Here is a 17935-nt window from a genome sequence, read left to right as displayed (position 1 = left end):
TTCTCTAGCCACGTCAGGAACGTTACCTAGTGACGCCCGCTGGAAATCATGTGTGCTTGGCCATTGGGCAAGGACAGCATTGAGTTCAGATTCAGCCTCTCCCATGATCAGAATAGACAAAGGGCCACTTAGGCAAGGCATTGGAGGGTGACCTTGGGAGACAGAAAAGGGGAGATAGGAAACCCGGAAAGGAGTCGATGCCTTTGGGAGAGGAGAGAGGGAGAACAGTTATTACTGTGTTCAAAACCTCCGCTTATTTCCCAAAAAGCAAAGCTCACGTAACAGAAGACCCACCAGAGGGGGGATGTGTTTGACTGGCCTCATTCAAACAGACAAAGTGTCTGAATAAAATGATGACCTAAATTACAAGCGTTTCGGATGAAAAACTAGCAGCAAAATTTCAATTGCATTTCCCCTCCAGTGGAACGAGACAGCCTGCACTGATAAGAAACTGTATATTAGAAATGTCTTACCAACATTGTTTTTCATTCAGATCCTTGACTTCGACTTCCTACCTATAGTGGGGTAAACTAGACAAATGCGTGCCATCAGATTCTGTCACGCACAATTAACATACCTGTCTATCAGATTTAGCCACGGCACGGCAGACTTGTTTCTGTTAAACGCTGCTGCACAGCATTCTCGAGACTGTTGCGAAGTCTTTTCTTTCGTCCGCCCCCACCCCTCTCTAAACTTGGCTGCTGAATGCTTTTCTGCTGGAGTGTGGGAGCTGGCGCCAGGCTGTGGCTGGTTATGTGCTCGATGTTTCCTGCTGTTGAGGGGTGATGCTGAAGGTAGAAGAGCTGGGTTTGCAGTGCTTCCAGCTCTTCTTCCCGACAGCCAAGATTGCAGGCTGAGGGTAGCTAGCTGCTGCTTGCCCGCAGTACCACTTTGGCCAGTGTCCCACAGCTGCTCCTTTCAATAATAACAACATTTCCATTGCATAACGCCTTATCACATCAAAATAAAACTCAGCCGTGCTAGGCGCAGTGACCTGGAGCGCAGCGATTATTGTTCTGTAGACAGGTGCAGCAGCTGCACCTAGGCCAGCCACATTCGGCAATGTGGCACATGACCATTTCATCTATTTTTTGCTGGTTGAGGGAGGAATGTTGGCCAGGGACAGGAAAAAAGAAAGGCTCGCATTTATATAGCGCCTTTCACAGCCACTGGACGGCCCAAAGCACTTTACAACCAATGAAGTACTTTTTAAAGTGTAGTCACTATTGTAATGTGGGAAACGTGGCAGCCAATTTGCACACAGCAAGCTCCCACAAACAGCAATGTGATAATGACCAGATAATCTGTTTTTGTTATGTTGATTGAGGGGATAAATATTGGCCAGGACACCGGGGATATCTCCCTTGCTCTTCTTCGGAATAGTGCCATGGGATCTTTCACGTCCACCTGAGACAGCAGATGGAGCCTCAGTTTAACGTCTCATCCGAAAGACGGCTCCTCCGACAGTGCAGCTCTGTACTGGAGTGGCAGCCTAGATTTTTGTGCTCAAGTCACTGGAGTGGGACTTGTACCCATAACCTCCTGACTCAGAGGCGAGGGTGCTACCCACTGATTTCCCCATGGCTGAAATAGAGGGAGAACCCTTCTTGGAATAGTGCCGTGGGATCTTCGGCGTCCACCTGAGCCACCGGAAGAAGCAGGCTGGATGTCAGTTTAACATCTAATCCGAGCAACATACTGAGTCAACCAAGCTCCGTTGTCCATGTAGCTACTGCAGCGACTGGATCTTGGAAGAGAGAGCTCTCTCTCTCAGTCAGACTTTCTGCCGATTGACAACGATAAGAGCACAGGCAGCCTGAGCCAAAGACACATGAATGTGTCCTCATTACTTCTCATCCCAGCTCATCATACGTGTGCATAGTTGTTTTCATAGCTTGCTTTGTAAGTACTGTGTTTTCTTCCTCTGTGGTAGTTCCGAGATATTGTTCATTGTCTCCAGTGGTTAGATTTCATAGTTAGCCGTACGGTCACATGGGAACATTCAACATTAGCTCTCATCCAAAGCAAGGTGGGGTAGATTGGCATACAATAAGTAAACCGCATACGCTGGGCTCTTTGGAAATGTTGTTGGATTAAGATGTCAGTTTGTTCCAAACACCCGCCGTTTGTATTTATTGGCAGTGAAGTCAGAGTTGGATCTCTGTACAAGGCTGGCTGCCCACCCCTCCGCCCTCCCGGGAGTCATTCAGAGAGAGAGTTCCAGTCAGCAGCTACTCCAGAGACGTTGTGTTTTTCTGTTTTAATGTAGTGTCTTTAAGCATGAATGTTATTACACTAAAGGTCCAGTCAGAAGCCACAGCGAGACTGCACGGTAGATCCAATAACTCAAGGGTGCTCCCTCATTGAAGTCACACATGTTGACTCCTAAGAATCCGTGGAGTAAGAAACATACAGTTCATTCATCAAACTTATCGAGCCATTGTCAGCTGCCACCTTCTCTATCCCCATCCCTTCAATTATCCATTATTAAATGCATCACTCTTTCTCGAGCAAGATCCAGGAACAACACTTCAGCTAGCTTAGTAAATGTGGTTGTTTCTTATGTTTTATTGGAGATGCTCCCAAATGAGGTATCGAACTGCCTGTGCATTACATATACCTGAAGAGCAAAGAATTCATCATTCAGCTCAGTGTGTTCAGCTGCGAGTAACTATATTAATAAACAGGGCAACAAATTCATAAACTGTGACAGACATGTCTATTTTTGCAGTTTCCTTCTGGGAGCGTAGATTAATTATTCACGGTAAGGATTAACATAAATTGATTTTTGGGGGGAAAAAATACAATGCTTTCACATATAATTAGCAGCATAATTACATCAGTTAACAAAAATCTTTTACTTTTAATCCACGTGCATTAAAATGGCACAAAACGTACTTATATTGTGCTGCACAACCTACTAGAGCTAGTCAGCACCAGCCTTAACCATGTGATATGGTTCACTGGTTAGAAGCAAATGTTCATTACTTTACCAATGTAAACAATTGTACCCTTTCAATCCTAAAGGTGAGAGAGCCAATCAACAGAGAATCCCACTGACTGACTAAGGTTTCGAATTGTTTGTGGTTAGATATTGGCTGCTGTCAATTAAAAAGAAACTAGTTTGCCAGTCCAGTGTTGCAACATGTTGGTCTGGAAGACCAGTGATGTTCGCACACTGGGGACGTCCATCTCATCAGATGTGAATGGGAGCGGAAGTGAGATCCTTAACCAGCCAATCTAACCATCCTGGAGTTTGATATTGGATGTGTATCAGCTGGCCTCCTCGCAGCATGGTGATGGTAAAAATGGTGAGCTAGCAGGTCTGATGTCACTGAGGTTAAACATGGGGGCAGGTCTTGACTTGGTGCGATAGTGTAAAATGGGTGATTGCAAGTTGGCTGTCCATTTTACATCCCTCCCGTATTTTATTTCCGTTAACTTCAATGGAGATAAGCATTGGGAGAGATGTGAAGCTGGTTGCTATCTCCCATTTCACACTATGGCACAAAGTATAGGTCCACCCCATGAAGTCCCAGTGTAGCAACCGAGGCTTTAACAGACACACACGCCACATTGAGACAGGTTACTCACTGTCCTTCTGCTGCCCCTGGTTGTGTCTGAGCTGATAATTGGATTTCACCACTTCGCAGACCCAGCTCATGAGGCCAGTGTTCCTCTGTAATCATTAACAGTCACAATTGACTACTTTATTGGCAGTTGAATGGTTAGAGTGAAAGCCTGTGTATACACGTGTGTGTGCACATGAGTATACATGAATGTGCCTGTGTCTGCGTGTTTAAAAGGAGCAATGCTATGGGATCTGGGCTTCCTTTGAGGTAATTATTGCCCAGTTCAAATTTAGACTCCATTGTTTCTAAGATCCCAGCCAAAGGCAAAGGGAGTTGAGCACTCCAGGATGATCTTATTAGGCATTAACTGACGATAAATTGCTTCATGAAGGGAGCAAGCAGAGCATCATTAAAGTATTTAATGAGAACACCTCCTCAGGTCGGGCTATAAAAGAGCTGGAGTGGCGGGCCCTGGAACATCGTCGGCATACCACTGCCAACTTCCAGAGCGAGCTGTTCCAAGTGTGCGATGATTTCGAGTGGGCGACTGGGTGACGTCATCAAAACCCAGGTCGTTGTTTGGAGCGTGGGCAGGAATATTTGCGGGGCCCAGGTATAGCAGAGGAGCGGGAAGGTCGGGGCAGATGAGCGACGAGAGATCGTGGCGGAGGTGCAGCAACTGATTGAGGCGGAGGAGCGCCGAGTGATCGTGGGTGAGATTCTGCGAGTGATCATGGCGGAGGTTCGACAAATGTTTTTGTGGCGGAGGAGTGGTGAGAGATCGTGGCGGAGGAGTGGTGAGAGATCGTGGCGGAGGAGTGGTGAGAGATCGTGGCGGAGGAGTGGTGAGAGATCGTGGCGGAGGAGTGGTGAGAGATCGTGGCGGAGGAGTGGTGAGAGATCGTGGCGGAGGAGTGGTGAGAGATCGTGGCGGAGGAATGGTGAGAGATCGTGGCGGAGGAGTGGTGAGAGATCGTGGTGGAGGAGTGGTGAGAGATCGTGGTGGAGATGCGACAAATGTTTGTGGCGGAGGAGTGGTGAGAGATCATGGCGGAGGAGTGGTGAGAGATCGTGGTGGAGATGCGATGAATGTTTGTGGCGGAGGAGTGGTGAGAGATCGTGGTGGAGATGCGATGAATGTTTGTGGCGGAGGAGCGGCAAGGGATCGTGGCGGAGGTGCAGCAAATGAGGGTACGGGCCAGCCCACACTACGATATGTGCGCACACTCGGTCCGTGCAGCAGAGCAGGTCTCCAGTCGTCCTGGTTAACCCTTGCCACTGGATAAAGGCCTAGCTCTGTCAAGCCTGTGTGGTGGCTGATGTGCAACAGTCACCACATGTTAAAAAAATTCTCGCACAGGCATCTTCCACCCCTGGAGTTTACGACTGGAATATCGGGTTCTTCATTGAAACATCTGTGAACTCATGTGGAAGCAAGTCATCCTCGTTCGAGGAACTGCCTATGATGATGATTAAAATATTTGAGGACACAGTGGTCAGAAATAGTTTTTTCTCTTATGCATGATTGTTACTCACCAATTTGGGTTGACATGCAACTCAGCTTCCTGTCCCTTTGCTTTCTGCGTTTAATTAGGTATCCTTGTTGAATATGTTGAGGTAACTTCAAGCTTTGGATTATAATTTAAAAACCCTGAAAGCAGACTAATCAATTCCTTTTCTTTTATGACGGAAACCTTGTACTGAAACCAATTATTGCGCCCTGCTAGCTGGGTTCATTTTCCAATTGCCTGGTTTTTAAAGTAGAAAGTGATTGACAATATACCAAAGGTTAATTGCCTAAAATTTACACACAGAACACTTGATCGTTTCAAATGCCAGTGCTTTGATCAATACGGAAATGAGAAAAATGAAATGGAAAATGAGATCTCTGTCAGTGGTCCTATTAAAACTAATTGAAATGAAGAGCTCACTGAATCCGTGGGACTGAGTGAACCAATCACCATTCTCCTCAATGTGGCCGGAAGAGAGCTGCAGCCAGTCACCTTTGCTTGCACACAAAACAGAAAAGATAAATTTCAATTGGCTGCAGTTAACTGTCGGGGGAGAATGTCACGGTGGAAAAGCTACGGGTTGGAAGTGCCCCAGTTTCACGTGTCCTGTGGCAATTTCCCACCCTCGGTTGTACTGCTTGAGATAATGGAGGGACTTCTCCCATGAGGCTGTGCCAGCGCACCTCCTGGTGGCTGGTTGATGAACTGCTGTTGACAAAGGCCTGAGAGCAGTGCAGCCACCCATCGTCAACTTTCCGACTCCGTTCCCCTGGTGAGGAGCCTCGGCCACTGGGAGCGTGCGTCGGAAGCTCAGGAGGCGCTACCCGTCATTTTCTGACCTTTGAAATAGTGCACATCCAAAGTGCCAATAGGCACTCCCACAAGGCAGGGCCTCTCCATCCAATCAGAAAGTTAGCCCCATGACTCGAGGAATAACTCGTCGCACCGACACACTAAAAATGGACGGAGCAAAGGATAAAGTTGGTGAAGTCTGTAGCCCGAGGAGATTGATCCAATGGCATTGTAGGTTGATGACCTTGCAATGTGGTCCTGAGCCCCAGTGATCAAGAAGGTCTCAGGATTGATTCCCTGCTTTAGAAACATTGAAAATAGGTGCAGGAGTAGGCCATTCGGCCCTTCGAGCCTGCACCACCGTTCAATATGATCATGACTGATTGTGCAACTTTAGTACCCCATTCCTTGTGCTAAATTAGCTGATCCCAGTTGGATCCTGCAAATCCCCTGGGAGGACAGATGCACCAACGTTCGCATCCTCGATCAGGCCAACATCCCCAGCATTGAAGCACTGACCACACTCGACCAGCTCCGTTGGGTGGGCCACATTGTTCGCATGCCTGACACAAGACTCGCAAAGCAAGCGCTCTACTCAGAACTCCTACAAGGCAAGCGAGCCCAAGGTGGGCAGAGGAAACGTTTCGAGGTCACCCTCAAAGCCTCCTTGATAAAATGCAACATCCCCACTGACACCTGGGAGTCCCTGGCCAAAGACCGCCCTAAGTCCGGGAGGGCGCTGAGCACCTCGAGTCTCATCGCTGAGAGCATGCAGAAACCAAGCGGAAGGAGCGTGCTTGAAACCAGACTCCCCACCCACCCTTTCCTTCAACCACTGTCTGTCCCACCTGTGACAGAGACTGTAATTCCCATATTGGACTGTATAGTCACCTGAGAACTCACTTTTAGAGAGGAAGCACGTCTTCCTCGATTCAGAGGGACTGCCTGTGATGATGATGAAGATGATCTCACCATGGTGACTTGCTAGCAGACCCTTTGACTGCAGGAGAAGCATTATAGCCAATCCTGGTCCTTAATCCGACTTCCACACACACACACACACACACACAAGCATTTTCTGGCAGGAGTGACTCTGGATGAGGACTTGGAGAGACTGTAATTCCCGTATTGGACTGCTCACTCACCTGAGAACTCACTTTTAGAGTGGAAGCAAGTCTTCCTCGATTCCGAGGGACTGCATATGATGATGATCTCCTGCAGTAAAGACGACCAGTCAAGATTGCTGCTGCTGATAGCTGTGGGAAAGTGCCTGTATGCGTGAGTGTTCTGGATCAGATTCGGCTGCAGCAGTGAAATCGCCTGCCAGGCACTTGCGTGAAGGACAACCGGCCCCTGTGAAATCATACCCCAGAGAGTCGGCGTCTGCGCGAGTGGAGGACAGGCTAATAGCAAGAGTGCGAATTCGAAATAGAAATGTCTGCAAAGTTTAATTTTCTTCAAAGGTGACAGGAGAGGGTCCATTCAGTGGCCATAAAGGCATAGGGGAAATGAGAATGAAGCAAAGCAGAAATTAGAAAGTCAAATTTCATTCATATACTTTGGATCATTTATCATTGCAGCAACTTAATCACCAGAGCCTGGTGCTTCATCTACAAGAGGAGCATTTAGGAAATGTGTGTCAGAATCCAATCTACCTCAATGTAGGAGGTGTGGGTTGGTAAGATTGGTTTTGCTTTCATTATCAGGGACATGTCCCACTGGGCTACATTGCTTGGTGAACAGTGAAACAGCAGCAGGAACGTCTCAGCAGTGGTTTCCAGTGTGGCAGTGACAGTAATAGGGTTAAGGACATCATTATAGACAGTGCTGACCAATTTGTGTCTGTGTCTAAGGGCCCTGCGGAGCTTAGTGGAGCCAAATTGAGTTTTTGAGTCGAAGATTGGCCTCTTGGATTTCTGTACGTAGGGAACACTGAATTACAGAAAGGGTCACGATGGAGTCTCCCGATATTGTAGGTAGTAAGCACTGCGTAAATGATAATCGTATTTGCTTCAGATTGTACAGACAGCGCTGTGATTAAATCTCCTGAACAGTAACTGCGCTGATCACTGACCCTGCTTATGGGCCCATTTTAGCAAAGCTCGGCTGACATGGCTCAGCTTTCTGCAGCTGGCTCCTATTTTCTTTCCCACCACTGCCCCAATGTTATTATCACTGCTTTTCTTAGAATCATACAGCCCAGAAGGGGGCCATTCAGCACATCATTGCCTGAGCCGGCTCTTTGAAAAAACTATCCAATTAGTTCCATTTGCCTGCTCTTTCCCCCATCGCCCTGCCAATTTTGCCTGTTCAAGCATATATCCAATTCCCTTTTGAAGGTTACTATCGAGTCAGCTTCCACCACTCTGTATTCAGGCAGTGCATTCCAGGTCACAACAACTCGCTGCGTAGCAAAACTTCTCCTCCTATCCCCTCTGATTCTTCTGCCAATTATCTTAAATCTGTAAATATAATTGCAGTGTCTCTTTGCTCCTTCTGGTGGTAATGTTTCCTTTTCACCACCATTTTCTCCCCTTCTCAACAACAACAACTTGTATTTAAATAGCGCCTTTAACGTAGCAAAACGTCCCAAGACGCTTCACAGGAGTGTTATAAGACAAAAAAATTAATTTGACACCGAGCCACTTAAGAAGAAATTACGGCAGTAGGTTTAAGGAGGAAAGAGAGGCGGAGAGGTTTGGGGAGGGAGTTCCAGAGCTTGGGGCCCAGGCAGCTGAAGGCACGGCCACCGATGGTTGAGCAGTTATAATCAGAGGTGCTCAAGAGGGCAGAATTTGAAGAGCGCAGATTATCTCATGGGGTTGTGGGACTGAAGGAGATTACAGAGATAGGGAAGGGCGAGGCCATGGAGGGATTTGTGAACAAGGATGAGAATTTTGAAATCGAGACGTTGCTAAACCGGGAGCCAATGTAGGTCAGCGAGCACAGGAGTGAGTTAGGACACGGGCTGCCGAGTTTTGGATGACCTCAAGTTTACGTAGGCGCCTGAAGGTGCTGACTCGCGTTGGGTTACAGCTCTGTGGGTACTGCCAACATTTCAGTACAAGGGCCTATTCTTCTTGTCTGAGCATCGACAGCATGTGTCGACTCGCTCTTGGCCATGGGGGATTCCAACCAGGCCCAATCCTGTCCTTGCCTGACGTCCACACACGTGCCACTTTATAACATCATTTTTCCCTTTGCCTTGCCCAGGATTGCTGAGGAAAAGTGTGGCAACCCTACCACTGCCCCAGTTAGGGTTGGGTAACTCAGCACAAACCAGCGATCAAACCCGGAAACTTCCTTGTCTCTTCAGCTTCACGTTTGCGCCCTGAGCCTTGGGGAAGGCCTGTGACCATGCTGGTTTGCTTTTTCAAAGATTATAATTAAGAAGCACGTGCCATTAATCCAGTCCGTCTCACTCCCCTTCAACCCCGTTGAAGATGAGTCTATCTTGTCGCTGTACCAGCTGTGTGTCGGCTCAGTGGATAGCACTCTCTCCTCTGAGTCAGGAGGTTGTGGGTTCAAGTCCCACTCCAGGGAGTTGAGCATAATAAAAAAACTCCAGGCCGACACTCCAGTGCAGTGCTGAGGGAGTGCCGCACTGTCGGAGCTGCCATCTAACAGAAGAGACACTAAACCGAAGCCCCGTCTGATCTCTCAGGTGGATGTAAAAGATCCCAAGGCACTATTTCGAAGAAGAGCAGGGGTGTTCTCCCCGGTGTCCTGGCCAATATTTATCCCTCAATCAACACAACCAAAAAAAAACAAATTACCTGGTCATTATCACATTGCTGTTTGTGGGAGCTTGCTTTGTGTGCAAATTGGCTGCTGCGTTTCCCACAGTGCCTACACTTCTAAAGTACTTCACTGGCTGTAAAGCGCTTTGAGATGTCCGGTGGTTGTAAATGCATGTCTTTCTTTTACCAAGCACTCTCTGAGGACCAGTCAGGAAGGGACAGAGGCAGCCGGCTCAAGTTCAAAATGGTGGCTTTGACGCCATTGTTGGGCTGCTGCTATGTCTGAAATTAATTCTGTTTTTTTTAAAGAGGGGAATAGCAAAAGATTTTTAAAAATTTTACATTTACTATATTAGTGACGTTAGGTTTGCAGTGTTTCTGATTCAACCATCACCATCACTGAGTACAAGCCTCCAGTTCCGTTATCCTCGGCCCCTTGGTGTTATACCGAATCTCTCAGTACAGCTCTGGGTGCTGCTTGATATTTTTTCATTTTATTTTATCTGCCCCCCTCCCTCCCCCCCACCCCTTTTGAATTCCAGGTGTTCCGCCCGCATTTTGGTCGGCAAACGGCAAGCATTCGATCTACTTCACTCTTGTCACCTCCCATACCCTTCGGTCCTCGACTCCAACCTGCTGTGCATTTCCCGCCTCTCTTCTCCCTACGCCTTCAAAAGACCGCTTTAAAAAATGTTCGTTACAGCCACACATTTGGTCAGCCCTCCACACTCTCCCAACAGGGTGCAGCAGACCCTGGGGCCCAGCCGCGAGGCGGGAGTTCCTGCAGCAGGCACGCAAGTCCCGCCTCTTCACCTACACTCGGGTTACCACCCCCCGGGAGCGAGTGGAGCGCTCTGTGGGGCACGAGTGGGGCGGAAAGGGGTCAGCGAGGGGCGCAGTGCCTCTCGGTGGGACGCATAGCGCTCCCGCGTGTAGACAGAGCCCTCCGCTTCATTAAAGGGGAGCGGCAAGCTGCCGCCTCTGCAGGGGAGAAACAGGGCCATCCCCGGGACCACCATGGCAACTTGCCATGGCAACAGCCCGGCACATAAGCGGAGTACCAGGCTGGAAGATTCCGGCACGGACCCCTTGATCGAGCAAGAGGAAGGCTTTTTTTTCCAATTCCCCACCTGCCTTTTAATTATCGCCCTGCGAGCGGCCTACAGCCCGGTAGGTGGCTCCTGACCCCGACCCTGACGTGGGCATCGCCCCGGCACAGCTTTGGGGGCACCACCGAGTTTTCACTCCGGGGCCAAACCAGGTGGCTGCGCACGGTGATGGTGGTGGAGCAGAGCGGGGCGCCGCTGGATGCCGAGTAGCTCTCCCCGTTACCGCGCCACCGCTAAACCCCCGTGGGATTTCGCCGGAGTCTTCAGCGCCGCTGCACCTGGGCAAAAAGTCCTTTGCAACTAGAGGCACTATCGCCCTGAATTTCTCCTCCCCCTACCGTTTAATTTTTAGTTTCCTCAGTAAAGCACCTAGAGATGTTTTTCTATGTTGAGGATACCACAAAAATGTAAGTTGCTGCGGTTTATTAATCTGTTGAAGCCTAAAGGTCCCTGTTCACGCAGGAAGCTTGGTGAAACCCAAACAGTGCTCGGGCTTGATCAGCACGTGTAGGGATCGGTTAAATAAAAGAGTTAGTCAGAATTGAGGCTGAGTCTTAACTTGCTTGAAAAGTGTGTTGTTTATCCTGCGGTTATTCATCATCGGAGGAAGTGGCTGTTGAATTACAAGAGACCCACATTTTTGGTGATGCAGCTGCTCCTTGTATCCTTTGCCCTCTCTCCTCTTTTCTTCTCCCGAGAATGTTGACTTATCCTGGAATACAGCCTCACCGGTACTTGCAGCCCCCTGGTGCCTCATGCAGCTGGCACTTTATCATGTGTGAATGCTGGCAGGCTATTCAACTGTGAGAGGATGCATCACCACCAAAGCCAATCCTGAATGCACCCAATGTCCACATTTGCATGTTTGCATCAAATCTGAAACATAGAAACATAGCAAATAGGTGCAGGAGTAGGCCATTCGGCCCTTCGAGCCTGCACCGCCATTCAATGAGTTCATGGCTGAACAAGCAACTTCAGTACCCCATTCCTGCTTTCTCGCCATTCCCCTTGATCCCCCTAGTAGTAAGGACTACATCTAACTCCTTTTTGTATATATTTAGTGAATTGGCCTCAACAACTTTCTGTGGTAGAGAATTCCACGGGTTCACCACTCTCTGGGTGAAGAAGTTTCTCATCTCGGTCCTAAATGGCTTATCCCTTATCCTTAGACTGTGACCCCTGGTTCTGGACTTCCCCAACATTGGGAACATTCTTCCTGCATCTAACCTGTCTAAACCCGTCAGAATTTTAAATGTTTCTATGAGATCCCCCCTCATTCTTCTGAACTCCAGTGAATACAAGCCCAGTTGATCCAGTCTTTCTTGATATGTCAGTCCCGCCATCCCGGGAATCAGTCTGGTGAACCTTCGCTGCACTCCCTCAATAGCAAGAATGTCCTTCCTCAGGTTAGGAGACCAAAACTGTACACAATACTCCAGGTGTGGCCTCACCAAGGCCCTGTACAACTGTAGCAACACCTCCCTGCTCCTGTACTCAAATCCCCTCGCTATGAAGAGGCCATCAGACTGCGATCAGGAGCAGGAGTCACCCCCCCGCCCCCCTCCCCACCGCACTGGTGATATTCCCCCCCCACCGCTCAGCCCAAATTGAGCTGATGGATCTCAGACCGGGGACCCTCTGGCCTGGATTCTTACCCCGTTGCACAGTGTATTTAACTACAAAGCCATTGAAGAAGTGAAAGATTAGGCTGTTAACACAGTGGTTACATCATTTCAACTCTTTGTGGTCACTCTCTCCCTTCCTCCCTCCCCTCCGTCCCTTTAACTCTCTCACATGCAATTGACCTTCCAAGTAGCCTGATGCCAGAATTTTTAAAAAACTATTAAAAGATAAAAGACTTAAAAAATAATCATGAGAGATCTGTGATGTTCCAGTCGGTAGATCAGTGGCCGATGTGGCAGTGAGCCGTACAGAAGAGGAATACGTCCAGGCTTTATCCCTCTTCCGATCTGAGTTAGCAGGCCTCAGCCCAGGCGGGGTTACAGGTGGTGCTGTTGATCCCAACCCCCTCCCGCTCAAGGAGCAAGTAATCAACCAGGATTCCTGCTTCTCATTGCTATCGAACATGATTCATGGAGGAAGGGAGAGAGGGAGGGAGAAGGAAGGAGAGAGGGAACGAGAAAGGAGGGAGGGGGAGTAAAGAAGGAGGGAGGGAGGAAGGAAGGAATGCGGGAGGGAGGAGGAAGGGAAAGAAGAAGGAGGGAGGGAGGAAGGACCTGCGTTTATCGAGAAAGAAAGCATGTGTACAGTGGATGTAAGTGTAGGGTAGGTGAGGAGAGGATGGTGATGGGCTGAGATGCCTTCCCCATCCACCCACTGGATGGTATTGATTGACTGGACTTGTACGTGAAGATTGCACACCTGGGTGAGATACCAGCTCGCTGCTAGAACTGTGAATCCAGCAAGGGTCAGGAGGGGTGTGGTGTGGGGGGGTGGGGAAAGCTGGCAGCAAAACCAGCACAGCAAGCGCCGTGATGTAAATGGGGCAAGTGTTGTGCAGAAGCTGAGGGCCGGCTCGTGTGTGGGTTTCTCTAATCATACCCTCTCTTTTTGTTTTTCAGAAGAGAAGCCAGACTGCTCCAAAGCCCGGTGTGAGGTCCAGTTCTCCCCTCGCTGCCCAGAAGACTCCATCCTGATTGAGGGCTACGCCCCTCCTGGCAAGTGTTGCCCCCTCCCAAGTCGCTGCGTGTGCAACCCAGCTGGCTGTCTGAGGAAAGTCTGTCAGCCCGGATACCAGAGCATTCTGGTTTCCAAGGCTTCGGGGAAGCCGGGGGAATGTTGCGACCTGTATGAATGCAAGAAAGGTGAGGAGGGAAAAAAATCACATTCTTTCAACTCAAGTGATGAGGGTACCGATAAAATGCTGGCTGTGTTACACTATTAATACTTTTCCTACTTTGTTTAGTGGAGAGGGAACAGTATTTCTCTGGCTGCTAAGAATATTTAACTATGTAATGTACCTGTATTAAAAATCTTACAGATGCACACACTTCCTGTGCCAATTTGCTCATTATAAATTCACACCTGTCCACATTTCTAATGTGGACTGATTCTGTAAATGTGTTAAGCTGTAACTGTGCCCTCCCACCAGTGGTGGCAGTGCAGCAACTCAACTCTGCCTGAACCAATTCTATTTCTCAGCTTCCCAAATTGCCCTATAATCATTTTTGTTAACCATAAGTATTAAGGGATATAGGGCAAAGGCGGGTATAAGGAGTTAGATTGAAGTCGTATATGAAGATAAGGGTAGAATGTGTGATTTTGAAACGGTGACTCCATTACATCTGCATACACTAGTGCAATTATCCACTCCCCCCGCTCTTTAACTCCCTTTCACCTGGAGCCTTCAGTCCTTGGGGGTCACTGTAACTTCTAGCAATGGTGTAAGTGGGGCAGTGTCAGATTGAATTCAATAAAAATGCAAATCGCGAGAGGTGCATAACAGGCAGCTGATCTGAGATCGCTCCGTTTACACTAGTGCCAAAAGTTACAATTACCCTGTACCTTAAATGGTAAAAAACTAAAAACAGTGGGGGTCCAAAGAGTCTTCGAGGTCCAGGCACATAGTTCATTAAAATCTCATGAACAGGTACAGAAAATAATCAAAAAGGATAATGGAATGCTGGCCTTTATATCTCGAGGGCTAGAATACAAGGGGGTAGAAGTTATGCTGCAGCTGTGCAAAGCCCTGGTTAGACTACCTTGAGTACTGTGAGCAGTTCTGGGCTCCACACTTGGGAAGGATATATTGGCCTTGGACGGAGTGCCGGGTCAGTTTACCAGAATGATACCCGGACTCCAAGGGTTAAGTTACGAGGAGAGATTACACAAATTAGGGTTATATTCTGTAGAATTTAGGTGGTTAAGGTGTGATCTGATCGAAGTTTTGAGGATATTAAGGGGAACAGACAGGGTAGACAGAGAGAAACTATTTCCGCTGGTTGGGGATTCTGGGACTAGGGGCATAGTCTAAAAATTAGAGCCAGACCTTTCAGGAGTGAAATTAGGAAACAATTCTACACACAACTTTGGAACTCTCTTCCGCAAACGGCAATTGATGCTATATCAATTGTTAATTTTAAATCCAAGATTGTAGATTTTTGTTAACCAAAGGTATTAAAGGATATGAGGCAAAGGCAGGTATATGGAGTTAGATCACAGATCAGCCATGATCTCATTGAATGGCGGAACAGGCTCTAGGGGCTGAATGGCCTACTCCTGTTCCTATGGGCAATTGGATAGTATATATAAAAATCTTGCCTTTAGTACATATCTGTACCATTACAAAGTGTCAGAAGTATAAAAATAAAAGAGGATAGGAGTAATTTAATGCTGTTTTTTCATTCTCCTGGAGCCCGAAATTTGCAAGCACGTGCCAATTTCAGGCTACCATCAATGCAGCTTCTGGCTATGACACAGCCTGGTTGAGACAGTCCTTCTAATGTTCCTTCCTTTGCGAGGCAAAGCTGGGACTCTACTCAGTACCTGCCTACAGCACTATGCCTGACACTGGGACCCCAGGAGACATAAGGGAATCAAACTTGCATTCTCTCGGTCGGTTTCAAACTTGTTTTCCTTCACGTTTTCTCTCCCTGCCCCTTTATCTCTCTCCCTGCCTCATACCCCCTCCTTCTCCCTCAGCCATTCTTTGCTTGCATGTTGTCACCATGATTGGCTCCCGATTAAAAATAGCACTAATTCGCCATGAGAACATAAGTATTTTTAGGATCAATTGGCCCAAACAAGCCCAACTCCCCCTTTTAAGTTCTGATTGAATCCAGCCTCCTGTCCATTGAGATAACAAGCAGACTTGTGTGAAAGTCAGTAGTCGAGTTCCCTTCGTCAACTAGTTTAAGCTGTCAACAGCGGTATGGGGGAAACAGAGAAGCTCGTTCCCAGTACACGCAGGTGCTTTCTGTTGTTAACAAATCTCCAAATACCAACCAGTTCTGGAATTTTACCCACATCTGGTGTAACACAATTATAATAAGTAACCTGCTGAGCGGCAGCTTTCCCGGTTCTATCAACGCTGTGCAAACATGAGCCGCTGGTCCTTGCCGAGGGAACAGAAAGCAGACCTTTACTGATTTAGATGTTGTGATTTGTTGAGAGAATCCAGGCCCTTGCTAAGAAACTAATCAGTTGCCCCCAAAGCATTACATCACCCAGTGATCTGGTCACTCTCTCCCATCCCATAATATCACTCAGTGACCTAGTGGGGTGGGGGGTGGGGGGGGGGGGGAGGTGGTTCAGTTGAGTGGAAATTTAAAAAGTGAAAGAGAAAGGAGAAGGCAATAGTGCAGGGTAGCGATAGGGGTAATGGTAACCAGAGTGTGACAGGAAGGGACAGTGTATAAACATAAGAGTGGATCTGAAAGTGGGGTCAGAGTAGTGAAAGATGGTAAAAAAAACAAAATTAAAAGCTCTTTATCAGATTGCATGCAGCATTCGTAACAATATAGATGAGTTGACGGCACAAATAGATATAAATGGGTATGATCTGATAGTCATTACAGAGACGTGGTTGCAAGGTGGCCAAGGCTGGGAACTGAATATTCAGGAGTATTTGACATTTTGGAAGGACAGACAGGAAAGGGAGGTGGGGTAGCTCTGTTAATAAAGGATGAGATCAGTGCAGTAGTGAGAAATGATATTGGCTCAGAAGATCAAGATGTAGAATCAGTTTGGGTGCAGATAAGAAATAATAAGGGAAAGAAGTCACTGGTGGGAGTAGTCTATAGGCCCCCCCAACAGTAGCTACACTGTAGGACAGAGTATAAATCAAGAAATAATGGAGGCTTGTAAGAAATATACGGCAGTAATCATGGGCGATTTTAATCTTCATATTGATTGGACAAATCAAATTGGCAAAGGTAGCCTAGAGGAAGAGTACATAGAGTGTATTTGGGATGGTTTCTTAGAACAATATGTTGTGGAACCAACCAGGGAGCTGGATATTTTAGATCTGGTAATGATAGGATTATTAATGATCTCACAGTAAAGGATCCTCTCGGGAAGAGTGATCATAGCATGGTAGAATTTGAAATTCAGTTTGAGGGTGAGAAACTTGGGTCTCAAACTAATGTCCTGAACTTAAATAAAGGCAATTACAAAGGGTCTGAAGGCAAAGTTGGCTAAAGTGGACTGGGAAAATAGATTAAAGAGTAATACGGTAGATAAGCAGGGCAAACATTTAAGGAGATATTTCATAACTCTCAGCAAAGATATATTCCAGTGAGAAAGAAAGACTAAGAGAAGGATGAACCATCCATGGCTAACTAAGGAAATTAAGGATGGTATCAAATTGAAAACAAATGGTTACAATGATGCGAAGATTAGTGGTAGGCCAGAGGATTGGGAAATTTTTAGAAACCAGCAAAGGACGACTAAAAAAAATAGTAAAGAGAGAGAAGATAGATTATGAGAGTAAACTGGCAAGAAATATAAAAACAGACTAAGAGTTTCTACAGGTATATAAAAAGGAAGAGAGTAGCTAAAGTAAAAGTTGGTCCCTTAGAGGATGAGACTGGGGAATTAATAATGGGGAACAGAGAAATGGCAGAGATTTTGAACAAATATTTTATATCGGTCTTCACGGTAGAAGACATTAAAAGCATCCCAATAATTGATAATCAAGGGGCTATAAGGAGGGGGGAACTTAAAACAATCACTATCACTAGGGAAAAGGTACTAGGCAAACTAATGGGACTAAAGATGGACAAGTGCCCTGGACCTAAGGGTCTTAAAAGAAGTGGCTGCAGAGATAGTGAATGTATTGGTTGTAATCTACCAAAATTCCTTGGATTTTCTTCTGTTCTAATGTTATGTAGTCACTCTCCCATCCCATAATAGCACCCAGTGATCCAGTCACTCTCTGCCATCCCATAATATCATCCAATGATCAATCAGTCTCTGCCATCCCATAATATCACCCAGTGACCTGGTCACTCTCTGCTACATCATTGTTGATGATGGTTTGTCCATCATTGCTGATGATAACAGCCTATAATCCAACTCCAGTGTAACACTGGCTGTGGATTGTCATATGACTATAAAGTCCGATTTCTGCAAGGAATGTTTTCCCACACAGGACATTGGATGTCAGATTGACCCGAGGGCTGATCTTTCCTTGATTTCCTTTCCCCTTTTCTTTGGCTAGCTGGTTACGACTTGCTTCAAGCTTCACCCTG

At 47.2% G+C, this 17935-nt stretch overlaps 1 protein-coding gene across 2 annotated transcripts in view; it reads left to right on the top strand.

The window, feature by feature from the left end:
• crim1 (cysteine rich transmembrane BMP regulator 1 (chordin-like)) overlaps nucleotides 1-17935 on the top strand; it is a 273330-nt gene that overhangs the window by 99964 nt on the left and 155431 nt on the right. For both annotated transcript variants that reach the window (XM_070889247.1, XM_070889246.1), the window contains exon 3: nucleotides 13307-13549. In XM_070889247.1, the coding sequence (XP_070745348.1) occupies nucleotides 13307-13549 (243 nt within the window). The remainder of the gene's footprint in view (nucleotides 1-13306; nucleotides 13550-17935) is intronic.

Source organism: Pristiophorus japonicus, chromosome 9 (genome assembly GCF_044704955.1).
Source record: "Pristiophorus japonicus isolate sPriJap1 chromosome 9, sPriJap1.hap1, whole genome shotgun sequence".
Classification (NCBI taxonomy): Eukaryota; Metazoa; Chordata; class Chondrichthyes; family Pristiophoridae; genus Pristiophorus; species Pristiophorus japonicus.
Note: the sequence above shows the minus strand (reverse complement) of the source record. Positions and strands in the feature narration are given on the sequence as shown.